The 16925-nt window shown below is 32.1% G+C and overlaps 1 protein-coding gene across 2 annotated transcripts; it reads right to left on the bottom strand.

The window, feature by feature from the left end:
- Positions 1–2365: 2365 nt before the first annotated feature.
- LOC111627572 (high mobility group protein 20A-like) lies at positions 2366–16925 on the bottom strand. 2 transcript variants are annotated; one of them, XM_023371171.1, is made up of 8 exons: positions 16852–16925; positions 9924–9994; positions 9641–9847; positions 9436–9553; positions 7356–7408; positions 7190–7277; positions 6894–7109; positions 2366–5541 (listed from the first exon to the last, which is right to left on the bottom strand). In XM_023371171.1, coding segments are annotated over exons 1-8 (897 nt in total). In that variant the 5' UTR covers positions 16853–16925; the 3' UTR covers positions 2366–5398. The 2 variants fall into 2 exon arrangements, with proteins under 2 accessions (XP_023226939.1, XP_023226943.1); XM_023371175.1 differs by having other exon boundaries at positions 5399–5541; positions 9442–9553.

Consider the following 16925-nt stretch of genomic DNA (forward strand, 5'->3'; position numbering starts at 1 on the left):
ATAGAATGACCCATCTAGTACTTCAATGTGTAATGGTAAATGGTACTTATAGCATACAGTTTCTTCCACACAAATTTCAGAATATCATAAATTCACATAATTTGCTGATTTAATTTATATAATACATGTAAAAATTATGATTGATAATAGAAAATTATTCCATAATTTTGCTTCATTCTGTTTAAAAAGCATTAAGAAACAATGGAATTGGCTTTAGTGCCTTGAATAAAGACACTAAGGCCATTTCATTTTTCAAAGGTCCCAGCATATCTGGGACCAACACACCCCCAACATGGTGTGTTGGTTCCAGATATGCTGGGACCTTCATGGAGTTTTTCAAACCATCCACATTTAAACCCAGGTCCTCAACAACAGTAGGTTGATACCATAACTGCTTCAACCATTGACAAGCTCATAAGCTATGTTGTAACTCTTAATTTTCACTACTCAAATCATTGGGGTCACCACCATATTTGCACGGAGATCAGCTAGAACTTACCTTATATCAAGAAAGATGTTACCTAGTTCTGTTAAAATAAGTGGATAACCCAATGGTTTCCAACTTTTTTGATTCTAGGCACCTTTGCTAAATGCAGATTTTCCCAAGGTGCCCTATGTCAAATTCCAACAAGTACATTATACAAATTCTAACATTATAAAAATTTTATAACATTTTGTGATGCCCCCGTGAGGAAGCCGCGGTACCCTAGTGCACACTTTGGGAACCACTGGGATAACCACTAGTGTTGTGAGGGTACCAAAATCAAATATAATCTCAATCATGCTGATTTCGATATGAGGTTTGAATGTATAATCATTTTGCATTTCTCACTCCTAACTGACTCTCTTGTGATTAATTTGTTAGCATAAAACACAGCACAGGCTTCGTAGCAACCCCAATTTTGCCTCATTACAAATGGGGCTATCCTACAACGGAGTCAGCCAAATGATGACAATCCAACGTATTGAAACGCTCCCAAAGTTGCAATTTGGTTTCGCAACTTCGGATCCTTCCGAGCATCTGGCACGTGTTTTTGAAAACTATCTACTGTTGGTCAATCACACCTGCAGTACAGACTAAAGTATATAGTATGGCCCATTACATGCAGGTGCTCTCACGCAAATACTCGATCATTTGCATTATTGGCAGTTAGAAGTAAGTTGGTCTTAAAAAACAAAAAAGAAAGGAATTCCATAATGATGCATACTCCAATTTAACATTTAATGCCAGTATCTAGCAATAACATTTACATTATTCTACATTACAACAATAGCTCAAAAAACAATTATACAATTTTCAAATTAAACAATGTAGGAGAGGGAACAAGAAGTAAAGGCAAGTCACAATTAATAATATGAATTTTTAGGATAAACATGAACTGTTTTTACTTGTGTAAAACAAAAAATAACTTGAAATTCTCCTACTGTAAACAAAATGAATACAAGTTTTCACACATATTTACAATACAGATATATGCACATTATATCTAGTACAATTTACACAAGCATTAAGTATATACAGTATATTTTTTTCTTGTTATATTAATTCTATAACTCTGATGTTTCAGAAAATTGGCAATTCAGAACAGACAGAAGTTTTCTTTTTTATTCTATCCTTTCGTTGCATTTTATTCCTTTGAACGGAACGGATTTTATGCTGATCTATCTCTAAAACTCATCTTTTGAATGATAAAACGGTTCCTTTTAATTTTAAAATAACTAAAATTGTCAAATGTATGTTATTTAGTGAGTAATTTTGTTTACTAATGCAGCAAAATGCTGATTCTAACCCAGAAAATGAGGATAAAAGTTGCTCGTAACATAGAAAAACTATTAACTAAGCAATACCATTTACATTCGCATGTGATAAATAGGTGCCTAAAGCGCTCGTCACACTGCGAAACAAAGAAATGGCATGGCTACTAAAAATCTAAAAATGGTTTGTATAATATAACACTGATTGAATTGAGTTTTACTGTATTATTCTAATGGAAGAGGTCTTGAGAAAATGCAAATTGTTTCTTTCACAATTTAAATATCCCTGAAGAAAATATTGAAATAATAATCACAAATTATATATTTAAATTTAAGCCTCAAATCAACTAACCGATACACCTTACAAAATTAAAAATTCATGTACCTAAAATCCATTACATAGCGTCTAAAATGATATATTTTAAAATATAATCAGTGTTTAAACTAATTTGCTAAAAGAAAATGATTTGTGTGCATCGAAAAGAAGATATCTTAAGTGATATAAGCCCGATAATCTATCTTAAAAGACACCTAATTCCTATTTCTAATACTCGAGTCCGCTAAAACTCGTTCACAACTCCCAATATATATATATATCAATATCTATCAATTTTTTTTTTTTTTTGTGAAACACCTAGAACGACTATAATATAAGAAATTGTGTGCTCTCTGCAGGGCTACCGAGAAAATTTGCAATATAAATCAAAACCAAAAAATATATACACACTTGATAGTGCATCTATATTTACATAATGATTAAAGTAGTAGAAAAATTTTTAAATTAGACCATCCCCATGCTAAATATAACCCTGAAACTGCACATTATTGTAACGGCAGTATTTGGTAACGTGAAGCACAAAAGCACCTGCAAAATTACGCATGCTTTCGTTATATGGTTCTATAAATATTTATTTTATTATATTTCTATGTTATCAAGAAGCTTTCCGAAACATACTTTTATTTTTCATGACATGAGCATCGAAAAATTGTATTCTTTCTATATAATTATTGATTAAATTTTAAGAGGATATAGCATTTTTACTATATACTCTACACTATGTTTAATATTTTACTATTTAACATGAACATTTAGCTAAATGAGATGTAGGTCCTTCCAAGAGGTCTAAAGTAGCCAAAATTGCCTGGATGTTAAAGTGAATCTGCAATAATTTCATACAGAATTAACACCGTTACAACAATGTGTAGTTTATATAAAGTGATATAAAATTAAAATGCCCACTAGAAACATTTGCCAATCTCACGACATTATTAGAAAATATGAAAATTCTGAATCAGATATCGTTTCTTCTTATAAATCTTTTAAAATTTTACTAGAATTGCTGTAATTTAAACTTTAAATAGCACAGTAAACCATAATAAAGGTCTAAGTAAATGTAGCCTGAATTGATAACTAGTTCAAGGATCAACAGTCTTTGCCACAGACGAAACGACTTACAAGAAAGAGTTGTACAAATTTTAAATACGAAATTGCATGACTTGACTTGAAACTGAAGATTTTGATCCTTGCTCTAGTATGCAGTTTTCATTTTACTCTTTTATTTATTTATTTTTTTTTTTAACTTTTTTTTTTTAAATTTTGTAGGTCACGATTGTGACTCTTCAGCATTGATATAATTAATAATTTGTTTACTAAAATACTTAAACATTGAAAAAAAAAACCTTAAAAAATAATACGTAATCAAAACATAAAATGAATTTTGTCAAGAATTAGTTTCAAGTTATATGGGGTGATCAAACGAAAGGAAAACTCGCGAGTATTAGCAGAGGAGAGTTTGGAAATGCTACAAACTGAAGGTAGCCAAACTCTTCGCACTATTTCATGGGAGTCCTACCTTTGTTTGATCGCCCATTATTTGTAATCACATAACTACAAGTATAGAAGAAATTCATAATAAGTACTTACTAAACTCTAAATAAAATGCAATGTAACTGTTTCACATGAAAGTAAATGTAACAAATGAGTACCTGACATGAAATACAGTAAGTATCTACAGAAACATATATAAAAACTATCAAATAAAAAGTTATAAACAATCAATAAGTTCCCTTTTGGTTTGTCTTAAAAGTTATAAAGTTTTTATGATAAAAATAGTAAAAATCATCAATACAGCTAAAGACGGGATATAAATTAAAAGGCTGTAATTTAATGTCTGTGGAACGTAATTAAATCTTACGAAAAAAATTAAATTAGAAAAGTGATCACAATTAAAAACTCAAGTTTGACTATATACAAAATATTGCTAAATATATACAGATGTAATAAAATTAACCGAATGTTCATACTTTCCAAAACTATTTACAGGATGTGCACTACGCTGTCACCTGTCAATGTAATTCTAGACATACACTTAACACAAATTAAGTTAATCTTGCATCCACAAAAGGACTTGACACGTAACAGACTTAATCACCGAGAGTGTTAGTACCCCAGATCCACATGGATTAAGTTTTCGCTAGAAGAAACACGATTTTTTTGAAAATCAGAGAAGTCAGTTTGTTGCACCCTCATCGACTGGCACTCGTAGACAACGGCCAGTCATTCTCGCTTGCAATTTGGCATCGGGAAGCACTCCGGTATAATTAGTATATCTCCTTAAATCATTTCAAAATGCCACTACAGTAATTTGAAAAACTGTTTGCTATTGCCTAATACTCTCTCTATCACAAAATTTTGTCCAGGCTTACTTCTGCAATTGCCCAGTTTATCTGGGGAAACTAAAGCTTTTGACTGAGTGAGTAAAGATATCATTATATTAAACACTTGTTTGCATCTGTGTGCAAATTTCATAACCAAATAATGACATTTTGGTAATTTTACATTACACGCAATCTTTCGTTCCTAAAATCACAATCATTACAACTCGTCTCCGACAATAAAATTAAGAACTGAACGTGTATAAAGGTTGTGGATTGTTAAGCAATAAATCACTTGCTTAACATGTCTAAAAGATATAGACAAGGCTACAAAGATATAAATAAAACTACTATTTACAAAACTTTATAACCAAGCACTGGTGTAATTAAATTAAATTAAATTCTTTTCAGTTTCAGTGAAAATACTAAACCGATAAAAAAGTTAAAACAGAGTTTCAAACAAATGTTAGCAACGCTCACCTTAAAACTTTGCTATAAAATATTTTTAACAAAAATTAATTACAATTGAATGTGAAAATTTTTCAACTCCCAAATATGGTATAAAAATATACAAATGATAAATTGTGTTAATTATTATACAAAAAAAATACTGTATAAAATTAAAAAAAAATCAGAAAGTGTTTACTACAAAGTATATCTTTTAGTATTGGCACACTGGACTGCATGACATTAAGCAGCACAAAACATCCATTTGATAAACTGTTAACATTATCTATTCAATTTTAAAAATATAGATGAAAATTCTTCATTTTTAATTATTAGAATTTGAATAAATTTGTAAAAATATAGTTAAATAAAACAATTCTCTTATAGGAACTATGAAACACTGAGATAAAAATAATTTTCTTACATTCTAGATGATCAAACTGTAAATAACTCTCGAATGCATTTCTATTAATTACATATTTTTTGACACACGAAAATGAAAATAAAAATATTGAAATTTCCGTTAATTAAATTACAAAATTTATCCTTGATAATCCAATCTTCCGACAATGTCTCGGACAGTTGAAATTAGGTTCTCGTGATCTTGAGGATTATCGAGTATCATCGAATGTAACTTTGTCATGTACATGTCAATTGTCTCGATGGTGGGAACTTCGTTTGTACCTAAAATAAAAGATTTAATAGTGGTAATTAACACTAATGTTTTGTGAAGTAAAATCAAAAATAAACTACAGAAAACTGAGCGAGCTAGTGGCATCACTTTCTTGTAACTCCAATCTAAGCTAGCGTACAAATATCATTTGTAATCCATCTCCATCATGAGTAGTGGATCAAGAAATTTGTGTAATAGTGTCAGAGAAAGTTTGCAATAAGAAACGTGCATCTAGAGCAGCAAGCTACTATGGTATTTCCTTGATTAAACCTGGGGGTTTATTTTTAAAATGTAATATACATATATCCCAAGTTTATTTGACAACCTGGGATTTCTTGAGGCCAAGATTTAATACCTTGCAACTCTCCTGTTGTAAGGTATTAAACCAGGCCTTGGAGATAAGTGGGTAAAAACTAAAAGAACTATCTTAATTATCTTAATTTACAGGCCATTTATTTATGTCTTATTTTCATACTGTTGTTGAAATCAGAATCTTGATTACCATCTTCTGAAGCAAACTTGGCCATCTGCCAGACTGCCAAGGTAATTAAGACCTCACTCTTTGGTTCTGGAGACTCAGAATTGAATACAGGAGGGCAGGAAAAACCCCAAGAATTTTTTGAGAGTGATCTTTCCCAGATTTGTCAATTTCCATTCCTCACTACCCAACTGCAGGCCTGGCCAAACAGTAATGGGCTTTAAAAAAAGACCTTCTTATTGCTCACATGATGGAGAGTGTAAACAAACAAAAAAAATCTCTCATTCTAAACTATATTATCCTATACAGTGCAATACTTCAACATGTTTCCCATGCTTTTCAACCTGTGGTTTATTTAAACAGCACCTTCATTCCTTCAAACTCATTTGAAGACCAAGGTTTAATCAAGGAAATATGGTATTTCATACAATTTATGTGAGAGTTAACAAACCATTCACAAAAACTTTCATCATCGTGAAGTATGTATGTCAAAAACAAAGAAAAAAAACTCAAAACCTTAATGTTAAACATAAAGTTATGAGTGACACAGGCATCCATAGTCAATAAATATCTGGCTAAGAAGGGAAAGTACTTCCTTAGCCTCCTTATTTCTTGATATCAATCCCACAAACTTTTATTTGTTCCTTAAAATAGGTTCTAATCATTAGTAGAGGAGGAAAACACAGCAAAAAAGACCCTTAAAAACAAAAAAAAAGACTTCCAGGACTGCTTTGACAAGAAATTTGAATGCCAACAAAAGAAAGAACATACTTTGAATAGGTTATGATGTAAATGTTTCAGTGTGTTGTGTAATAAAATCTGTTCCAAAAGTTTGGTTCATTTTTGACTCTACTCTATATGAAAAATAACTATAAAATAAATTACCAGGTAAAGGTATATTGGAGAAACTGTCAGCCAATGTAGATCTCAGTTCTCCCAAATGTTGCTGCAAGGCATTGCTGTTGTTGCGTTGTTGGAGTGTCTCAACTTCTAATTTTTCAATTGCCATTTTCATATTTTCAATATGTTTACTCAGTATCGCATTTTGTTCTTCGTATTCCGTGTTCGATTTTCTCAACTGTCGCAATTCTGCTTCTCTAGCTATGGTCGAAAATATATAATAAATCTTATGAAATTTTAGAGTTTTCATCTATAAAACTGAATGTTATAAGTCCAAATACCTTTGTTGTGATCCAGGAATTCTTCTGTAAATATTGGAATATCGAATCCTGGAATATCTTCGTCATGACCACCTTCAGGATTTAACATCTATAATTATTAAATCTATTTGTCACAGAGATATAAAGGCAAAAACGTAAAGAATCAAATTATATATTGATGAATAACCTCGATTGTTGAGGACTGATAAGAGTAACTTCCTTGAGTATCATCCATCATATCTATAAATAAAAAAAGAAAACAAAAATATGGAAAATATATAGTTAGAATCATATAAAATTTTAGCTTATATGCTAGAGAACTTAAATGAAATTAATTGGATTCTTTGCAGATATGAATTCTGCTCTATTTTACATTGAGAATCTTTTTTTTATTCAGAATTTTAACATGAAAAATGGAAAAATAGGATAAAACCAATTGTAAAAAGGTATTACTCATATACTGTATAATAATTTAAGATCCTATGCAAAATTTTCAAAAAAATCAAGAAAATTTTCATTAAATATGAGCACTTAACTAAATGAAAGTACTGAACCATGCTTTGTTTGTTAGTAGCATAGAACTTGTCTAATCTACTATTATAAACTGTAAAATACTTTATAAATTAGAGAAAGTTTAAACAAGGCTAATGTTTTTGACCCAGTTAATGGGCAATTTTCATGCATGGATAGTTGAAGGTGGACTGCCAGTATCAGAAAACGAAGATGGGATAGACCCCACTAGAGTAAAAGTGGGAAACTATGATGGCATTGGCTGATGCAAAAGACTAAGGAGATATTGCCAGTAAGGGAAGTTCTTGTCACTGCTGTAAACTGTAAAAGTATTAGACTCAAAACTTTTGAAAAGATCAATGTATTCAATAATAATAGAGTAAAATTTATATAAAACAATTATCTGATTCAAAATAGAGGCTTATAAAGTTCTATTTTGCCTTATAGTATTAGTATTAGAATTAAGTATTCATATTTTATGGGATTATTCTTTCTAGTATCTATTCTCTTGACATTTGTCTGTCTGTCAAATTTTCAATGTTCTTTCATCATAACTGATTATAATGCAATATTTATAAAATTATTTTCTACATTTTCTTACAGAAAAAAATTTTATTAAATTATATTCCATTATAATCAGGCAATAGTGTCATACTTTGTCTTGCATTCATAGAATACATGATAGAATCCCTATAGGTTTAATACTAAATTGTACACTAGCATCCAAAATTAAAGTCCAAAAATCATTTTCAAAAAATAAATAAAATCCATTTAATAGAATTTATTGAAATTTAGTAATACATAATTAATGAAAATATAGAAACATATAGTCAAAAACTGAAGATATTACAACATTTAATGTTACATGTAACAGTAAGTCATTTGATAAATTGTGTCATTCCAAACCGAGATGTCAGACGCATCCCTCGTGATCACGTTGCATGATTTAGATTAGACAGCAAGCAACAAATTGATTTCTTCAACAAAATAGCTCATAAAAAGTTCTCAGGAGATGACAAGTGGCACAGATCTTGTAAGATACTGCAGGCATGCTCTGTCGGATTCACAGGGATCTAAATGCTCAACCCATCTTTCAATATCCTCACTTTCAAGGTGAACAAGTTGAGCCTTACATTGACAAACATTACTAGTCAGAAAAAAAGCACAAAACCAACAGAATCTTGAAAAACTTTACAAAAGATTTCATCCTTACAGTGTCAAGTAATCAGATTATCTTTTGAAAATATACAGAATAGCCTGCACTCCCTTCAGCATGTTATTATTGCAGACAATCTCACGAATTCAATGCTATAATTCTCGAATTACTTGTGGATGTATATTCAAGTTGCTGGATAGACAAACTTGAGAATGAACTACTTTCAATCTTCCTGCAGCACTACACCTTACTAAATCAGGTAAATCCATATCAGACACTGTTAATAATTTTTATTGACAAGAAATGCCTTTCACTTCCATCTTCAACAGTGACTCTCATTTTCTACTGAATTTTAAGTCAGTTAATTAGTAAGTTGCAGAGGTTATTTTCAAATTTAAATCGTAGAAGTGAATCAAAATTAGTGTGTGGAATAAATATCCTAAAATCTTGTTAAATTATTTATATTTTTTCTTGTAAAAACTGACTTTCATACTTTAATTTTGGATACTTTGATTATAATATTCTGTATTTTCAAATACAGGACAAAAATAAGTAAGTAAAACATGCATTACACCACACAAAGAGCATGCTTAAATGTCACCTTTACACTTTTTTTCTTGTTTCTGTTTAGTGAATATCTTATATGCATCAGTTTGTTGGTATTTTTCCAGTTCTTTAATATACCTTTCTTTATCTTTTTCAGCTTCATCTAAATACCTCTGAAATTAATGAAAATTAAGATGTAATTTCTAAGCGTAAACTGAACAAAGAACATTTTAAAACGAGAAACACGACTAACGTATTACCTGCTTCTCATTAGTTGATAATTTACTCCATTCTCCGGCCAAAATTCTAGTCACTTCAGAAAAAGAGGCAGACGGATTTTCTAGTCGGACTTTTTCTCTGTTTTCGTTTAAAAATCGAATGTATCCCGTGAGAGGTAGTCTTGGGGCATTAACATCTCGTGGTCTAGTCTTTCGTTTTCGTCCTTTTGGCCATCCTCCTTTACGTTTCTGTAAGGAATCTAAAACATTGTTACGGCTCTTAAATTTAAAATAAACATTTTGTTACTGCACAAAAAAGCCTTACTTCCGGTAAATCTTGACAGTCTGTATCAACCAGAAGACTTTCTGGATGAGTCGTTTCTTCGCACTGTGACACTAAATATAAAATTATTTAAATGTATAAATTACCCTTAAAAAAAAAAACAAATTTTTCACTTCGTTTGAACTGATATCGATTTACCATGTAAGAGAAAACATATTAAAATGAGAGCTAAATCTTCAATATCTCAAGATGTTGCATGAAGATCTGATCAATGCAGAATTACAAAAGTCACTCTTTCTGTTACAGAAATGTTGTGTTATCTAAATTACACTTATAGAAAAGCTGGCTTAGAATATTTGTGGTTATATTCTTATTTTACTTAGTTTTTGCTTACTTCATTTTGTCTCCACACTTATGTATTCCCTAAAATAAAAGAGAAGTTGCAGCAATATAGATTTCAGCAAGCAAAAAGCTGCAGTAATGCAAGCCATTAGACATTGCAAAAAACAGTTTCTGGGACTGCTTTGACAAGTGATATAGATGCCATCAGAAAGGCATAGCTAAAGTATAAGCTTACTTTAAAAGTAGCATTTTTTTTTTAACTCTTTCTGCCCTGTGTATACTAAAAGGGCCTTTCTTAGATAGCCTGTTATCAGTTCAGCCAGCTCACTATGGGGTGGCTGGGTAGCGATGAAACAAAGCCTGATATATCTGGATGGACCACCTCCCAAAAAACTCTTGGAGTTTTTTGAACCATCCAGATTTGATCCCAGGTTCCCAGAGCAGTAAGCTACCACCCTAATTGCTCAGCCATCCAGCTGTTGCAGGTTATATGTATTATATAATAAAATCTGTAAGTTTAATTTTAATGACTACATATTTATAATTATAAGGATCTAAAGTAAATTTTCTTATAGTAAAAATAATGTAAAAATGTATTATTTATTGCTAGCATACTTATTTAGAAAGATTCACAAGCATAAATCTAAACTAAGAACAGAACTTCTTTATTCAGAGAAGTTATGCATTATCATATTGCATTAGTTTGGAACAAAGTGCTTTTGGAGCTACATGCTGTCCTCAGGATTCGCCACTCTCTAAAAACAGTTTTTGGTTAGTACTTATTCTGGTATCAAAGCATAAAAACAAAATGGTGCATTTGGAATTTTTAACTGAAAAAAAACAAATCAAGCATTCTAATCAGATGATCCAATTTCAAATGTGTACCCAAGGATCCAAAAGCACTTGGTTCTGAACACGTACAGTATGATGATGTGCAAGTTCTCCAAATAAAGCAATTGTTTTTTTATTTTGAATATTTAGAGATTGAAGTAGATTAACATTAATTTAATTCAAACTGCTTTCTTGCAGCAAGAACTTTAGAAAATCCATGCTTTTGAACTGTATATCATCAGAACAAGTGAAATTAGAGACTTCTGATGATAAGCATAAAGCCCAACAGAGCTAGAGTTCAGCACTTGGTTCTGAAGTGTGGACAGATAAAAGTATAATGCCAGTGCTATATAAGAATATCTCCTTAGTCTTTTGCATCAACCATTGCCATTGTAGTCTACCTCCCCTTGTTTGTTTATGCTATCCCATCTTTCTTTGTATGCAATCCATTTTTATCTGTTTTTTTGTTTTTATCTGTTTATTTGTAATTTTTACCTGGGAATGGCCTGTTAAATGGATCAAAAACATTAGCTTTCCCCAATCTCGTCCACTGTTAACGGCACATTGCTTACTTTATTAGATGAATTACAGTGGCTAGTTCAACTTTCTAAATAATTCTTCTTATAGTATAAATTACTTAAAATATTTTTAGCATCTTATCATATATTTCTCTTATCACGTTAATAATCGAATGATAAAGACAGATTTGTTATTGGACTATAACTTCACTAATTCAATTTACGGATGTTATGTAATTTGAACTAAACATATGCAATTAAATCACAATCATGTATTAAATTTAATAATTAGAATTAAGTTAATTAATTTAGAATATTTTACAAGAAAAGATCGATCCAGAGTAGGACTTGAACCTGCAATTCTTGTAGATGCATTGCCAATTAATTACGCTACATGGATCTTCTTCAATTACACACCTACTGCCATCCAAAGCACTCAACCATATACAGAATCCAGCATTCCAAAAGGAATTCCACCATTTTAAATTATTTTAATTACATTAATTATCCAAGAATGTACCAACCGTCCATTCTGTTCGAATTTCCAGTTATCAGATGTAGCAACAGTCCACATTACCTCAGATAATTGGAGTTCTACTGTATATGAACAGCTACATGGGGAAAACTAACTCAGGTAAATAAGAGATGATAAGCAATGCCCCAACTAGTAATATCTATAATCAATTATTGTTTATACAGTACAAATTGAACTCAAAGCTAGATCTCCAAGGCAATATGCTGACTATCTTGTTAATTGTTAATGTTCACAAGTTTACCATCTAAAGCATTTTCATATCACAAATGCAGTTGGGTCTATGTATTTACAAGCCAACATTTTACACAAAAAGATGAAATTCCACAAAAATCTGTACTCTTGCCCAAATAGCCCAGATGTTTTTCTACATATGCATGTACTGTACATTTACACATCCATTTACAATTAACAGGAAAATGTTTAAACATATTTAAAAGCTTTTTAAATACATAAAATTACAATAATACATAAAATTTTAGACCCACATTTTCAAAAATATTATCAAACTTATATTACATATGTAAAGTATTGGCCTTTTAGCAGAGAGGGAACAAAGGAAGCGTGGCCTTGTCAATTGGACCCAGATGCGGTCGGGCAATATACCACTTGTAAGGTGTTGACTTGTAAACAGAGGGAAAACAAAGGAAGCACCAACTTTGTCAGTTGGACCCACCTGTGGTCAGATGATAGACCATTTGCCATATGGTAAACTACTGAATGTAAACAAGTGGTGGACGTTACTGTAAGCTTGACTCTCGTCGGATGACGGCAGACCTGAGTGTAAACTGTTCGGGCAAGAAAGGGTTATGATTGATTGGAATCCCCATCCAAAAAAAAAAACGCTTAAATTGCGAGGCAAACAGGAGAGGAGAGAAGGGCAAGAGACTGGTACACGGTAGTCTCAGGCATTTGGGAAGCCTGCTGAGTGTAGAGTGTTCTGCTCTGGTAAACATCTCAGGGGATGGTTAGTGCGGAGACTGGACTGACTAAGGCATCTCCAGAGTTTAATAGTTCCCGAAAGCCAATCCAATATGTGAGACACCATACTTTGTTATCCTGTATATACTATGTTTTTGAACTTGTACACCCTACATATAGAATCTGTAAATAAACTGTAAATATTGTATAATTTCAGTGTGGAGGTGTGCTTTCCATCGAACTTGGATCACTATATCAAATTGTGATACACACAGAAATCAACTCAATAAGACGGAGTTTGGGAAAAGACTTCACTAAGATTTTCACTACATAGTTACATACAAGGCATGTACCAGAGTAATCACCCAATATACACAACACACAAAGGTCACTAACTATTCAACTTAGATGGCACTTAACTCAAAGAATAAACATGCATGTGCCCCATTATCACAAGATTAAGACAACAAGCAGTACCAAGTTGCTAGTACGTTAAATTTCACAACCACCACTGCTAATACGCATCTCTCAAGCTGGCTGTATCTTTCACATTTTTGAAAACAACTCATACAGTAAATGATGACAAAATTACTTTTCAGTTTAGTTAATTTTATATGTTTTACTAAAAACATTGCCGATATATGTGTTTTATGTTACAAGATAGTTTACTGGACCAAGAATTATTTCTTTATTTCAATTAATTATTCCAAGTTAATTATGATCCACACAGAATATTTTCCACCAAATCTTCAATTTATGTATAAGGCCCATTCCAGACTTTCCGTCTTTTCTTCAGCTATCCTCTCTTCCCTATGCTCTATAAATTAAGATTGCATATATAATTCCTTTTCAAAGAGGAGGAGAACTGCTGATCCAAGTTGACAACTTAGTTTACAAGAGCCAAAAGGTCTGGGTCCTGCACATGAAGTGTATCCTCAAACAAAGCAGGCATGTAGAAGTAGAGATTTACAACCCACTGGTAGTCTAATACAGAAAATACTGGTGGGTTGTGAATCTCTACTCCACATCTATGCCAGCTTTGTGTTAAGAAAGTTGTAAGAACTGTATGGTACCAGACATAAATGCTATTAAATAAGCTAATGGGATATGAGGCTACAGGACCCAGATCTTTCGGCTCTTGTAAAGCAACAAGCTGTCAACTTAGCTCGGCAAGTCTCCAATTCTTTGAAAACAAACTATGTATGTAAGCTCAAATGAATATTCTACAAGCAAGATAATTCAAGATCATGTTCAGGATTCAGTCTTTGTCCACTCTCTTAACAGAATATTTAGCCATTGTAGGACTAATATACGAGCGCTAAGATGGCTTTTTCTTTTCTGCTAGACTTATTACACCATCAATGAAACAGAGGACAAACTTTAGAAAGACTTTTTATTTATTTGAGTATGCATTTTGGATAATTATATCCATTTTCAACTCTTTCGTTACAACTATACAGCATAATGTATACAAGTTAGCAAAATTTTACTATAAAGTTACAAAATTGTAAAAGAACATTAGGAAACTTACATGGATTGTGAGAAAACATGGTTCATTATAACAACGAACATTGCCAAATCTTAAAAGAAACTGTAAAAATTGTCAAAAAAGAATTACATACACAAAAAAGGAGGTGGTATGAACATCTTGAGATCCTTAAAAACAAAGACAGTGTAATGAATAATAATATTGGTCAAAAGCCACATGAAACTTGGTATCCATACTTGACCAAGAGAAGCCCAGAGGCGGTAGTACTTAATTTATGTGTTAAAATACAGCACCCAGCAGGGTACTCATATATCTCACTTCCCCTCCTACTTCACTCTTCTACAATTCCCTAACCCCCAAAACACCTGTTTTTTTGATTTCTCCCTCCCTTATGTCCACCCCTCCCCCACTACCTCTCTCCCCTTTTCAAGTTGATGCCATCCTAACGCATCCTTTCCCACTTACAATTTGTGGACCATCCCACACTGCGAAACTCTACTGTAAACTAAAACAATCTCTTGCTGTTCCCTTTATTTTAATGGTGTACTAACCTCACTTCATCATACTGGTTGTTCCAAAAGGTTTCTATTACCCTTACTGTAACCAAGATCAAGGTTCCCAATTTTCTTAATATTAACTCAACATTGTGTTGTGTATACTGGGATGTTTTTTCCAACACTATGTACCAGACCATAATGTTCACTATAAGTTCAAAAAATTTTTACATCTATGTTAAATGTTCCCTTTTGTAAATCATTTTAAATTTATTCATTATAGTAGCTTATACCTGTTAATCAATAATCACCATCCGTATTTTATCTAATGTCACAACTCCTGCATTTCTCACAATCCATGTAAGTTTCCTAATGTTCTTTTACNTTTACATCTATGTTAAATGTTCCCTTTTGTAAATCATTTTAAATTTATTCATTATAGTAGCTTATACCTGTTAATCAATAATCACCATCCGTATTTTATCTAATGTCACAACTCCTGCATTTCTCACAATCCATGTAAGTTTCCTAATGTTCTTTTACAATTTTGTAACTTTATAGTAAAATTTTGCTAACTTGTATACATTATGCTGATTTTCCATGTATAGTTGTAACGAAAGAGTTGAAAATGGATATAATTATCCAAAATGCATACTCAAATAAATAAAAAGTCTTTCTACAGTTTGTCCTCCATTTCATTGATGGTGTAATAAGTCTAGCGGAAAAGAAAAAGCCATCTTAGCGCTCGTATATTTGAACATAAGACTAAACAATAAGCATATCACATAATTGTAGGACTAATTAGAACAAGAGTAAGGTTCTGTCTTTCGTTGATTCGATAGCTTATCTCCAAGCCTATGAATAACTGCTTAATGGCAGAATTTCATTTCTTCACCATATTCTCTGCACATTGCCAACTTAAATCACATAATCTTTATACTGTAACAAAACCAGTACAGCCAGATGTAAACTCTGAACGAGACTTGCCACCTCACAAAGTTATAGACCCCCGTTCATGCAAAAAAGTCAACAGAATCATTCCTGTACACACAACCTCTCACCAGATATTCTCCTCCGAAGGTCAGTTCTTACCGGGTACCAGTACACTGCCTATTCCCCATGCTCCGTGTCAGTCAAGGCTCACCATTGCTCGTCTCAACCAACACTCCGCATGCAGTCACTCACACCTCTCAGACTTCCCTACAACTATATAACATCAAGTACTCCACAAACACCCAAAGCCAGCAAAATAGTTAAATGCAATAATCTCGGTGGAGTGATGCAACTCTCAATCACGCACAACCCGGAAATAGGCCAATTTCGGGGCACCACAACTCGCCACGGATTGCACATAGATATATGATTCCTTTGACTTTTTTGCACCTACGGGTACGATCATTGGCTTCGATAAGGTCCAACCGTCTTGTTTAGAGGTGTAATTGTACCCCAGCCCATTCTTTCATTCGCAATGCAGTCAAACACGTGTAAATCCAATATCTTCACAGCAACAACATTGGAGGCATTGCTTATTGTTCAATTGACCCTTCTACAACCAAAATTATCAAAAAAAAAAAAAAAATGAAAATTATAAACTCCATTACCAAATTTATACAATAATTTATATTGAAATAACACAAAAAATATACAATTTTTAAGGTAAATTGACTGAATTTTCGTGAATTTCTGTAGTTTTGTGTGTGACAAGCAGACAATGTCAAGTGTATAACACTTATAACAATGAAATGTAAAGGTTACGTCACTGTAAATAGATTATTTACGTCACTTTGTTACGTAATTAATTAATTATTCTGTCAATGTAAATGAATAAACAACAGAAACTTACTTAAAACAAAAAGATGGAAGCTTTTCCTTTAAAAGAAAAAAAAACTAACTTAGTTCCGTAAACCGGCACCAGGG

The sequence above is a fragment of the Centruroides sculpturatus genome, unplaced genomic scaffold (genome assembly GCF_000671375.1).
Source record: "Centruroides sculpturatus isolate CEXI.00-Female unplaced genomic scaffold, Cexi_2.0 scaffold1, whole genome shotgun sequence".
Taxonomy (NCBI): Eukaryota; Metazoa; Arthropoda; class Arachnida; order Scorpiones; family Buthidae; genus Centruroides; species Centruroides sculpturatus.

Coding starts and splice junctions, on each gene's coding strand:
- LOC111627572 (XM_023371171.1), bottom strand. Junction 9,554..9,640: donor TATCAACTAATGAGAAGCAG/GTAATACGTTAG, acceptor CATTAATTTCAG/AGGTATTTAGATGAAGCTGA. Junction 5,542..6,893: donor CTCCAATATACCTTTACCTG/GTAATTTATTTT, acceptor CTTTTATTTTAG/GTACAAACGAAGTTCCCACC.